Below are 12,978 nucleotides of genomic sequence, written 5' to 3' on the forward strand. Positions count from 1 at the left end.
TCCATATAGAAGCCTGCCATAAACTTTGTCATTTTTCTCCATGTGTTAGATGTTCCCTAGGATGCTTGGAACTCCAGAGGACTGCCCATGCCTACAATGTAAAAGCTTTGTCAGGATGGATTTGGCAGCAACTGCTTTGAGGGAAAGCAATGAAGCCTTGTGCATTCTGCACAATGCTACTTCATTATTTCTAGGGAGCACATGCCTATAAAGGGAGTCACAGAGTTGGGGAAAAGTGCAACCAAGAGGTGAACTTTAATGAGCCCATGATGGGTGGAGGCAGGGTGTAAAATGGTTTAATTGTGTACTCTGAGCCTGGCTGGACTGTTCTGCTTTGAATGACATAGTTAAAAAATGCTGGTAACCATATGAATTGTTGCATTTCAAAAAGGAATAGAAGTATCAGGGAATATCAAAATTTGTTTATCTTCTATTGACTGTACCTTCATGTAGTCTTGGATAAGTTGAGCTGCCTTCACACCAGTTTCCATATTAAAACTAATGTCAACTTTCACTTCTGTTTGCTGGTCAGTAAGCTTTATTATTGGTACCTGTAAAGATATTCAAACCAGTCATTCAACCAACTCCAACAAGTAGACCAACAGTTTTTATTTTAAATTAAAATATCCAAGCATGACTTACAAGGACAATTTAACTTTGCATCAATGCAGATGATGTGCAGTGAATAAAATTAATTTCACAATGATCTAGAGAAGTCTTGCAAATAACTGCTTTGAGGTAGCTACCCAGTATCTGTTCAACCCATAAGCACTGCTTCTTTTACCATGCCAATGTTGCTACTGTCAACATAAAGGTAAAGGAACCCCTATCATTAGGTCCAGTCGTGACCGACTCTGGCGTTGCGGCGCTCATCTTGCTTTATTGGCTGAGGGAGCCGGCATACAGCTTCTGGGTCATGTGGCCAGCATGACTAAGCCGCTTCTGGCGAACCAGAGCAGCGCACGGAAACGCCGTTTACCTTCCCGCCGGAGCGGTACCTATTTATCTACTTGCACTTTTATGTGATTTTGAACTGCTAGGTTGGCAGGAGCAGGGACCAAGCAACTGGAGCTCACCCCGCTGCGGGGATTCGAACCGCCGACCTTCTGATCAGCAAGTCCTAGGCTCTGTGGTTTAACCCACAGCACCACCCGCGTCCCTCAAGTTCTTCTTTTGACACTGAACTGGCACCAACGTATGCAGCCTTTATGGCACTTTAAAGGAGCTTCAGCATCCTTTGCAAAGTGTTACCATCAGAACAGTACACTTGTGCAGATTCAGGTGCTCACCTTGGGATGGAGATTTAAATTGTATTTATTTAATAGTTGTGAGGAAGCAGTTTTGAACAGTGTTTCTGCTCTGTTTAGGCTGGTGAGCTCATTCTTTGAGAAGGGAGACCTAGTCATGATCACATATTAAGATCATGATTAACACGCGCAACATGGGGCTGCCTTAAAAAAAGTAACTGGAAATTTCAGCTGGCCAAAGAAATGCAGCAGCTAGATCTCTAATCAATAATCAATCAGAGTTGCATAATTTTCTTTTGTCCTTCTCTCTCTCAAACTTTTTCCCCTTTTGTGTTAAGTCTTTTTAATTAGATTATAAGCCTGAGACTGCCTTAGTACTGATATTTGTATGCTGTTCTCATAGCCTTTTTTGCTGAAGAAAGGGATAAAAATACTTTCAATAAATCAGTCCCAGTTTTGTAAACCATGCAACACCAGCACAATTCAATTTGTATTGGCTTCCAGTTCATTTCCGAGCCCAATTCAAAGTGCTGGTTGTTGTTTTTAAAGCTCTAAGCTTTAAGAACCATCACTTAGTGTATGAATATGTCTATTTAACTCAAAGTTTTGGGGAGGCATTGTTTTGTGTCCCGCCACCAGATACAGTTGGTAGGTATTTGGTAGAGCTATCTCTGCTGGGTCACCCTGACCTGAGTGATCAGACTGGTCGTTTCCCACATAGTCTTCAAATGTCAGACCAAAAAGTTTTTATTCTAGCAGGAAAATGGGTTGGCTTGCCCCTGAAACTTGCTGCTAAATATGGGGTGGGGGGTTTGTTTTTTACACAGGCAAGAAAGAACACGAAAGAATTGCAACCAGCACCACACTGGCCTGCCTCCTACCGCTGTTTCCGAAAGTCCTGCTATCCACCCTATGGAGTTATGGAAAGGTTGGAGGGGAAAGAGGAGGCCACTTGCGCCTGAGAGGAAAGTTTGCTGTGGCAAGATTGGGGAAGAAGAAAAGAAATGAGATGCGGGGTGTGGGAGAGAAAGGCAAGAACGGAAGACCTGTGGTTATTAAAAAAAAACAAAAAACAGAAAGCATGAAGGGGGGTCAGGCAGCAAAAGGAAAGAGGAGGTATGCTGCCCCTTTCCTTGCCATCTCCTCTCCTCTTCCTCATTCTCCTCCCTCTGTGGGGGATCCGTGACCAGCTGGCAGCCGCCACCACCAGCACCAGAGCCTGGTAGAGCAGCCTCCGACCCTCCCCGCCGGCTCAGGCCATCATCACCTGTCAGGGACCAGAGCAAGCTAGGAAGGAAGCACGGGAGGCGAGGAAGGAAGGCAGGGGGGAGGAGAAAAGGCAGCCCTGGTCTTCCCAGTTCTTTCACCCACTCAGCAGTTCCTGCTGCTGCTGCTGCTGCTGGCGGCGGCCCCAGCCCTCCTCGGAACTGGCAGCTGATGGGGCTGGGTGTAGTTGTGTGTGGGGAGTGGGGTGGGAGCTGGAAAGGAGGAGCGGTTCTTTCCTCCGTACCTCAGTCTCTGATTCTCCCAAAGGCACCATTCCGGGGACTCTTGCTCAGCTCCGGCAGCTCATTGTCACCTCTTCGCAGCCTGGCCCCATCCCTCCTCCTCCTCCTCCCTCCCTGGTGATCTTGGCTTAGTAATGGCGGCGCAGAGAAGCCAGAAGGAGGGAGGGAGGAGGAAAGAAAGCCGCTGGCACCAATGAGGGGGAAACAATGCTGCTGGCACCAATCAAAGTCCAGCCCCTTTCCTCCACAGGGTGGGGAGAAGTCAGGAGGAGAGAGGAGGAGGTGCCACCGCCACCGTGTGAGGGAGAGGGAAAGAATGCGCACGCTGGCGCAGCCAAACAAGCAGATCCACGCCGCAGGCCGGGTTTAGAAGGCTATTGGGCCGGATCCAGCCCGCGGGCCTTAATTTGCCAACACACGCTCTAGAGCGAGGCAAAGCACAAGTGCTGCTTCAGACATAACATTAAGTCAAACACAGCTTAGCCCTGGAAAGAATAACACCAAATGGGGGAAGAGTGCTGCAGCTGCAATCTCCACTCTGAGAACTCATACTTTTGCTCACTCATGTTAAGCCATTAGTTCAACACAGCATGCAAGCTGGGTCTATGTTGTTAGCAACTACACTGTGCGTCTCACTGTAAGTTTAAAAAGTGGGATATTAATATTTTAATAAAGTAAACATGGGGGTTTGCATAATTTATTAGTTTTTGTTATGAGGCAGGGTGACAAAGAGTTTGAAGATTCACCATGCTGTCTTTGAAAAAAGAAATCCCCTGGGTAAGATAATCTTCCACCACTTTTAAAGTCACTCTCTCCAAATAAAACAGGATCAGAGTTGAATCACCTGCTGAGAGTTTCATGTACAACCAGGTTTCTTACACCAAAACTCAAGATTTGGTGTCTTAGACATAGAAATCTTTAAAAAACAGGGTACATGTCCATTCACACCACAGGCTCTATCTAACTCCCAAGCACATTTACTATTACGGCATCAAACACCAGCTCATTTACAGTGATGCTCTAGTCTAAATACAGAATCTGTATCTGTTTACTGAGAGTTCAAGTGATGGACTGAACCTTTTAACCCTTGGACCTACCAATATTACCAGCATTTCAAAACAAATTTGGAGATGTATAATTTGACCACTTAACTTCAGAAAAAATGACACAGTAAGACAATAAGGATGGGACGCAGGTGGCGCTGTGGGTTAAAGACTCAGCGCCTAGGACTTGCCGATCGAAAGGTCGGCGGTTCGAATCCCTGCGGCGGGGTGCGCTCCCGCTGCTCGGTCCCAGCGCCTGCCAACCTAGCAGTTCGAAAGCACCTCCAGGTGCAAGTAGATAAATAGGGACCGCTTACCAGCGGGAAGGTAAACGGCGTTTCCGTGTGCGGCTCTGGCTCACCAGAGCAGCGATGTCATGCTGGCCACGTGACCCGGAAGTGTCTCCGGACAGCGCTGGCCCCTGGCCTCTTAAGTGAGATGGGCGCACAACCCCAGAGTCTGTCAAGACTGGCCCATACCGGCAGGGGTACCTTTACCTTTACCTAAGACAATAAGGACTAAAGCCCCAAGGCACCATCAAAACAAAGGCAGCCTACAAACTAGATGTGTCTGGGAAGTGTGCTAACTATTGCAAATCCTCTGAAGCTATGACTCAAAGACTAAAGGCAGCCTAGCATGTGCCAGGAGGAATCTTCCAGTGTCAGCATCAGCAAAGCTGGGGGCAGTATAGACACTGAACACCATTTGTCAGCGAAGTTGTCAGGACCTTAACTCATGGACGAAAAATCAAACAAGACAAAGGCAAACAAATGGCTAAGTTTATGGTTGGTAGGACTGAAGATTTTATATCAGGACCCAGAAATGGTTCTCAAGTTGGCATGTAGAGTATATCTGTATCACATGAACAAATGATTATAACAAACTTAACTATTGAGCGATCAGTCTGAATAATAACAGAAACGTAACACTTATGTTTTGGGTTATTTGGACCACATATAATGAGGTGAGCTAATTTGGAAGAATTAATCAAGATAATGAAAACTGCAAGCAACTTTTATTTTTATTTATTATTGTTGTTGTTGTTGTTGTTGTTATTTATTAAATTTGTGGAGAACATATTCGTGAACAGTGACAGTCATAAACAGTGATAGCCATGAATCAATTGCAATACTGGGAATTTGATAGGAAGTCCAACAAAAGAGAAAACTACAAGGAAGTTTCCAAAAGGGAAGCATTTTTAAGGAAATATGAAATATATTTGCAAGTTATTTTGAACTAAGAAAGGAAAAGAAAAATGTTTTGTTTTTTTTGAAGTGCTGCTAATCAATGAGATCTATATTTGAACAATGAATGTGAAGTAGTAGCTTTGCTGAAGAAATTTACAAGAGGTTTCAGGTCATTGATGGGTAAATGGAAGGAAGTCTACTTGATGCAATGTTCAAAGAAAAGATGCAGGATAACCAAAACAAGCTTAACTCTACATCTGGTATTTTCTGCACATCAATAATTGCAAAATGGATTATAAAATAAGTAACCAAATTACTATAAAATAATCCTAAAATTTTAAAAATAATTCAAATAATACGTTAAATACAGTTTTTATGTGCTCCTCAGGCATGTCTAGTTACAAAAGATAAAAAATGCTGATTTGAATGTTTCAATTAGCTGTTTTAACAATCGGCTGTGGTGAGGACTGCAGGGCCTGCTCCCTTCCAGGGCCTTTTCCAACTGGCCCAGGGGGCGTGGCCCAGGCCCTTATTTGGAACAAACTTTTGGGGAAGTGTGGGAAGTGTTCTGCCATTGCTTCCCTGTTCCAAGTGGTTCATGTGTTTTAAAATGTCCTCAAGCAGTTGGTGGCAATTTAAATTTTTATTTCTTTTTTTCCTTTTTTCCTTTGTTGGGGGGTGGGGGGGTGGGATGGATATTTGGTTGGGGATTAATTTTAGTATAATTGTTCTGTTTTTGTTTTTTGCTTTATTGGTTCTGTATAGTTTGTGCTTTGTTTTTAAAGGGCGGGATTAGGGCTGCCTGGGAGTGGGGCCCCAGCCAACACAATGGCTGGGACAAGTTCCACGGGGGGGGGGGAGCACTGGGACATCCGATCTCGGTGATCATGGGCAGGAGGAGGAGTTACGCTAAGACCAGACCATGTCATTACCGAGGAGTCAGGTTTAGTCGTAGTTTGAGGACTATCCCTGCCTCCGGGTCTGGCCTTGACCGGATGGATACTGGAATCAACAGGGGAAGCCCACATGACCTGAAGGTGTTGCTGTGTAATGCCAGGTCAATGATGAATAAAACCACTGCCATCCATGAACTGATTGTGGATGGAGGATTTGACCTGGCATGTGTGACAGAGACCTGGTTGGAAGAAGCAGATGGGCCTGTCTTTGCCACCGCTTGCCCTCCAGGTTTCTCTTACGCACAGCAACCCAGGTCATGTGGGCGGGGAGGGGGGGTTGCAGTGATTTTTAGGAAGTCATTAGCTTGCATCAGGCGTCCTACTGGAAAGACTCAGTTTTCTGAGTGCATATTCTGGAAGTTGGGCAATAAGGGCAGTACAGGATTTCTTTTGGTGTACCGACCTCCCCGCTGCACCAAGGATTCCCTGTCCGAGCTGCTTCAGGTCGCAGCGGATGTTCTCCTGGAGACACCTAGCTTGGTTGTCCTAGGGGATTTTAACATCCATGCCGACACGACCTTACAAGGGGCCACTCGGGACTTCGTGGAAAGCATGGCTTCCATGGGGCTGTCCCTGAATAAGTTTGGCCCAACTCATAGTCATGGACATGCCTTAGACCTGGTGTTCACCTCTAGTGACGTGGGTGATCTGACACTAAGTAAAAGTGAAACAAAAGAAGTGCTATGGTCAGACCACTTCCTGGTGCAACTGGACTTCTCCGCGACTATTCCCCTCTGCGGGGAGGTGGGACCAATTCGGATGGCCCGCCCCCGCCACTTAATGGATCCAAATGGTTTCCAGAGAGTGGTAGGGGATTCTTTATCCAATGTTGATGGCCTTTCAGCTGATTCTCTGGTGGCCCGCTGGAATGCGGAGTTAACCAGGGCTATCAACTGTCTGGCTCCAAAGCACCCTCTCCGATTGCATGGAGCCCGGAGAGCCCCGTGGTTTTCCACGGATCTGAGGGCAATGAAACAATTGCTGAGACGGCTAGAGCGTCGGTGGCAGAAAACTCACTCCGAATCTGACCGGACACAGGTTAGAGCTCAACGTTGAGCCTACCAAGTGGCGATAGCGACGGCAAAGAAGACTTTCTTCACCGCCTCTATTGCATCTGCAGAAAATAGTAGCAGGAGACTCTTTCAGGTGGTCCACAATTTAACGGAACCACCTTTACCACCAGGGACTTGTAAAGACCCCAAGATCTCCTGCAACAATTTTGCAAAGTTTTTTGCAGATAAAATCACTCATATTCGGAAGGAGCTAGACACCACCGTGGGAGCAGGGCTGGGTTGGGAGAGTGCTAGAGTCCTGTCTGGTCAAGTTGCATGGAATCAATTTCAATCCGTTACCCCCGAGGATGTGGACAGGCTGCTTGGACGCGAGAAACCAACCACCAGTCTCCTTGATCCTTGCCCATCCTGGCTAATAAAAGCAAGCCGGGAAGGGCTGGGCAATGGGCTCTGCGGGGTGGTGAATGCTTTCCTCTGTGAGGGAACATTCCCAGATCCGCTGAAAGAGGCGGTCATTGAACCGCTTCTTAAAAAACCATCTTTAGACCTGGCCAGTATGGCCAACTATCGCCCAGTCTCAAATCTTCCATTCTTGGGCAAGGTGATTGAGCGAGTGGTTGCTGAACAACTCCAGGCACACCTGGAGGATGCAGACCATTTGGATCCCTTCCAATCAGGATTCAGGCCTCATCATGGGACTGAAACTGCCTTGGTCGTGCTGGTTGATGATCTCCAGCGAGCTAGGGACAAAGGTGAGAGTTGTTTCCTAGTTCTGCTAGTTCAGTGGCCTTTGATACAATCGACCATAACATCCGCCTGGACTGTCTAGAGGGGCTGGGAGCTGGGGGCACTGTTATACAGTGGTTTCGCTCCTTCCTCCTGGGCCGGGTTCAGAAAGTGGTGTTGGGGGATGAGTGTTCAGACCCCTGGGCCCTCACTTGTGGGGTGCCTCAGGGTTCCGTCCTCTTCCCCATGCTTTTTAACATCTATATGAAGCCGCTGGGAGAGATCATCAGGGGGTTTGGACTGCATCAATATGCAGATGATACCCAGCTCTACCTCTCTTTCAAATCAGAACCAGTGAAGGTGGTGAAGGTCCTGTGTGAGTGCCTGGAGGCGGTTGGAGGATGGATGGTGGCTAATGGATTGAAGTTGAATCCTGACAAGAAAGAAGTACTGTTTTGGGGGGACAGGGGGCGGGCTGGTGTGGAGGACTTCCTGGTCCTGAATGAGGTAACTGTGCCCCTGAAGGACTAGGTGCGCAGCCTGGGAGTCATTTTGGACTCACAGCTGTCCATGGAGGCCCAGGTCAATTCTGTATCCAGAGCAGCTGTCTACCAACTCCACCTGGTACGCAGGCTGAGACCCTACCTGCCCGCGGACTGTCTCGCCAGAGTGGTGCATGCTCTAGTTATCTCCCGCTTGGACTACTGCAATGCGCTCTACGTGGGGCTACCTTTGAAGGTGACCCGGTAACTAGAACTAATCCAGAATGCGGCAGCTAGACTGGTGACTGGGGGCGGCCGCCAAGACCACATAACACCAGTCTTGAAAGACCAACATTGGCTCCCAGTACGTTTCCGAGCAGAATTCAAAGTGCTGGTGTTGACCTTTAAAGCCCTAAACGGCCTCGGCCCAGGATACCTGAAGGAGCGTCTCACCCCCATCGTTCTGCCCGGACGCTGAGGTCCAGCGCCAAGGGCCTTCTGGCGGTTCCCTCATTGCGAGAAGCAAAGCTACAGGGAACCAGGCAGAAGGCCTTCTCGGTAGTGACGCCCGCCCTGTGGAACGCCCTCCCATCAGATGTCAAAGCAATAAACAACTACCTGACATTCAGAAGAAATCTTAAGGCAGCCCTGTTCAGGGAAGTTTTTAATATGTGATATTTTAGTGTATTTTTGGTTTCTGTGGAAGCCGCCCAGAGTGGCTGGGGAAACCCAGCCAGATGGGCGGGGTACAAATAATAAATTGTTGTTGTTGTTGTTGTTTAGATAATCTTATTATCCTACTTACTCCTTTTATAAACAGTTTTGAGGTTTTTATGATCAAGCAGAATATACATTTTGTGAAATAAAAAATAAGTTTAGGATTCAAATACTACTATTACAAACTCAGATAACGCCGTTGAGTCAGAAACCTGCATCTTCAGAAGCAGAAGTATTGAGATTCAACACAGCATAAAAATAGCTGCATTAAAAAAAAAATCATACTAAATAGCTTGACTTTCTAAAATGGAATATAGCTTGTTCCTGTTACTTACCGTAGCTTTGTCAAGTACTTTAATTGAATATGGCTCAGCCACATTGTGTTTCCTTAGTGCTTGTTCCAGAAGCTGCAGAGGGGGGCTCTCCCATTTCCCAAAAACGACTAAATCAATATCACTATAGATAATACAACATACATAAAGGTTCATTAGAGGATTACACATTAATATTCCTTTGAAGATTGTTAAATTCAGTCTTCAGTAGACTAACCTTACTACTAATCCCCTCAAACAGAATAGGAGGGCTTCTAAAAGTAGGAAAATGAATACAGTGGCGCCCCGCAAGACGAATGCCTCGCAAGACGAAAAACCCGCTAGACGAAAGGGTTTTCCGTTTTTCGATGCGCTTCACAAGACGAATTTCCCTATGGGCTTGCTTCGCAAGACAAAAACGTCTTGCGATTTTTTTTGCTTCCCCCCCTTTTTCTAAGCCGCTAAGCCTTTAATAGCTGCTAAGCCGCTAATAGCGCTAATCCGCTAATAGGGTTGCTTCGCAAGACGAAAAAACCGCTAGACGAAGAGACTCGCGGAACAGATTATTTTCGTCTTGCGAGGCACCACTGTACAGGATAACAGACTGTGAAGTTATTACATTACAGCCTCAACCAAGGGCACCACACACAGGTATAAGTGTTTGTGTGTTTTGTGTATTTTGTCACATAATGTTGGCAATCTGGTTAAATTTTAAAAAGGCCCAGATTACTGCCTACATGTGTACATACTTTCCTTTCTGCATTTATAGAAATATTTAAACTCTGGAAAACAATTGCTAAGGTCAGTTATTATTCATAATCATTACTCTGTATCTGCCAGAATATTACAGAGTAGAAGTCTAAAATGCTAGCATACATAGTGATGTGATATGTTGAATGCTATGAAACACCTCAGTGAAAAGTCAGTATCACACAAACAATTCTGCTAAATAAGACTTAGCTTAAAAAGTTATGCCAAATTCAAGCACGGATATAATGGAGATATATTAACATATTCCCATTACATACCATACTATGTAAACCTACATTTTACATAGCACATACTAAACCTAAGTTCATGTTAACGGAAATAATTGCATGTTTATCCCCAATTCAATTTCCTTCCCCTTCCTTTGGTGTCTTCCCTGTACTGATTTTAAGACTGGGAAGAACAAAAAATCCCTTTTGTATGATAGCATTATTAACAAAATACAATGAGAGCTGGAAATGTTAGTCAAGGCTTACCTAGTTGGCAGATAGAGCCCTGTACTAAAACTTCCAAATATCTGAACCTGCAAAAGAAAAACAAAGTTAATGCAGATCTCACAATTCTGAACGCTGAACTGAAAAATCTCTCACGGAAATCCACATGTCTTTATCTTCAGAAACAGTTCCTTTTACTGTTATTTGCTTCTTCCACTCAAAAACTAACTGGCTTGCTTAAAAGGTCATGCTACTCAATTGCTAATCAAATGATTTGGTAATCAGAAGTGAATTATTTCTTTACTGGTTTACTCTAACCAGAGTTTGTTTGATTCAGTTGTCATGGAAAACTGTAGGTTACGGAAAACCAGGAGGTCAGAAACCCTACATGGGGATGAGGGAGCCCTCAACACATTCCTATTACTTGAATGAAACCAATTTATAAAACTGAATTAACAGGGAAAGACAAATATTTATGCTTTGTAATATTTATTACCAAGACTGTGATTTTTCTGGCAGGCGTCTCATCAATAGCAAAGATCAAAAACAAAACAGATTCTGAAAAGGAGGCATACAACAATAAAGGTTTCAATGTTTCCTAATAAGAATGTGCCCAGATTGGGAAGGGACAGTGCAAAGAAGCATTTTCATAGATGACAAATCACAGTGGAACACTCTGACTACTGTCTCTCTGCACCTATCCCCATATCCAGCTTTAAGGCTAAGAGACATGAATGTGGTCACAATATCTGAAGCAGTGCACAGCTGTCCCTCCAGTGTCATAAATATAAATAGTTTTATTGGGATGGTTTTTATGACAAAAAGCCTACTGATGTGTGTTTTTTTTGGGGGGGGGGATAAATTTAGTATAATAAGGGAAGTTTCCACAACACTTTGGATCTACTGAATGCTAGCCGAGAGCATTGTATACATCATTTTAAATAAACAGAGACAAAAGGTATTAAGGATCCTATGGAAGCCATCAACGTAGCACAGCACTTAGAAAGAAACCTTGTTTACTCCAAGGCTTTTGATTTGGGTTAGAAGACATAAGGAAGTCAACCCTATGTTGTGCCCAGTCCACCCACGTTATGGTGAGAATGGAGTTGAGAAGAGCTTGGGGACCTAAAATACCAGTCTGAGATGTACTCACATCTGCTGTAGGCCAAAGATCTTTGATGACCATTTTTATTCTTTTCACTACTTCTCTTCTCATGACTTCTTCTTCAGGACGAGGGGACATGAAGGCATAAAAGTCAATTATTTCTTCATGAAGCCTATGGGGAAGAATAAAAAAAATATTTTTAAATTATTTATACCTAAGATCCAAGTCTGGGTTTCTAAAGCGAAACTTCCATCCATTAGTATGAAAAAGTACATTAAATTACAGTGGTACCTCGGGTTAAGAACTTAATTCGTTCTGGGGGTCTGTTCTTAACCTGAAACTGTTCTTAACCTGAAGCACCACTTTAGCTAATAGGGCCTCCTGCTGACGCTGCGCCCCAGGAGCACAATTTCTGTTCCTATCCTGAAGCAAAGTTCTTAAGCTGAGGTACTATTTCTGGGTTAGTGGAGTCTGTAACCTGAAGTGTCTGTAACCCGAGGTACCACTGTAGTCTGAAAATTCATCCATTGGTATGAAAAAGTACACAAATTTGAATTTAGAACAGTGTGAACTAGAATATTCTATAAAAAGCAAAATTTCCAATGATTACAGTGGTGCCCCGCAAGACGAACGCCTCACAAGACGGAAAACCCGCTAGACGAAAGGGTTTTCCGTTTTGGAGGCGCTTCGCAAAACGAATTTCCCTATGGGCTTCCTTCGCAAGACGAAAGCCCATAGGGAAATCTCCGGGACAGCAGGGAAGCGCAGCGCGTCTTCCCCACTGTCCTCGGACCTCCTCCGAAGGCTGGCGATGGGGCGGAGAGCCCTTCTCCCCGCGCCAGGCTTCGGAAGGCTGCTCCGAAGGCTGGCGGTGGGGCGGAGAGACCTTCTCCCCGCGCCAGCCTTCGAAAGGCTGCTTCGAAGGCTGGCGGTGGGGCGGAGAGACCTCCTCCCCCCGCCAGGCTTCGGAAGGCTCCTCCAAAGGCTGGCAGTGGGGCGGAGAGCCCTCCTCCCCCCGCCAGTTTTCGGAAGGCTCCTCCGAAGGTTGGCGGTGGGGCGGAGAGCCCTTCTCCCCGTGCCAGGCTTCGGAAGGCTCCTCCGAAGGCTGGCGGTGGGGCGGAGAACCCTCCTCCCCCCGCCAGGCTTCGGAAGGCTCCTCCGAAGGCTGGCGATGGGGCGGAGAGCCCTTCTCTGCGCGCCAGGCTTCGGAAGGCTGCTCCGAAGGCTGGCGGTGGGGCGGAGAGCCCTTCTCCCCCCGCCAGGCTTCGGAAGGCTCCTCCGAAGGCTGGCGGTGGGGCGGAGAGACCTTCTCCCCGCGCCAGCCTTCGGATGGCTGTCCTGAAGACTTGCGGTGGGAGGAGGGTTTTCCTTCCCACCGCCAACATTCAGAATGCTGTTCTGAATGTTGGCGGTGGGGAGGAAAAACCCTCCTCCCACCGCAAGCCCCGGGAACAGAGGAGAAGCGCTGTGCGCCTTCCCCT

The 12,978-nt window shown here is 46.2% G+C and overlaps 1 protein-coding gene and 1 long non-coding RNA gene across 3 annotated transcripts in view; both read right to left on the reverse strand.

Moving 5' to 3' along the window:
• The window catches only part of LOC309373639, a 101,210-nt gene that overhangs the window by 61,359 nt on the left and 26,873 nt on the right, over positions 1-12,978 (reverse strand). The window lies entirely within an intron of this gene.
• Positions 1-12,978, reverse strand: part of TENT4A (terminal nucleotidyltransferase 4A) — a 35,018-nt gene that overhangs the window by 10,746 nt on the left and 11,294 nt on the right. For both annotated transcript variants that reach the window (XM_081917809.1, XM_081917808.1), the window contains exons 2-5: positions 11,546-11,669; positions 10,435-10,481; positions 9,215-9,335; positions 444-551 (exon numbers count right to left, since the gene is read on the reverse strand). In XM_081917809.1, coding sequence (XP_081773935.1) covers positions 444-551; positions 9,215-9,335; positions 10,435-10,481; positions 11,546-11,669 — 400 coding nt within the window. The remainder of the gene's footprint in view (positions 1-443; positions 552-9,214; positions 9,336-10,434; positions 10,482-11,545; positions 11,670-12,978) is intronic.

Source organism: Podarcis melisellensis (assembly GCF_964234715.1).
Source record: "Podarcis melisellensis genome assembly, chromosome: 7".
Lineage (NCBI taxonomy): Eukaryota > Metazoa > Chordata > Lepidosauria > Squamata > Lacertidae > Podarcis > Podarcis melisellensis.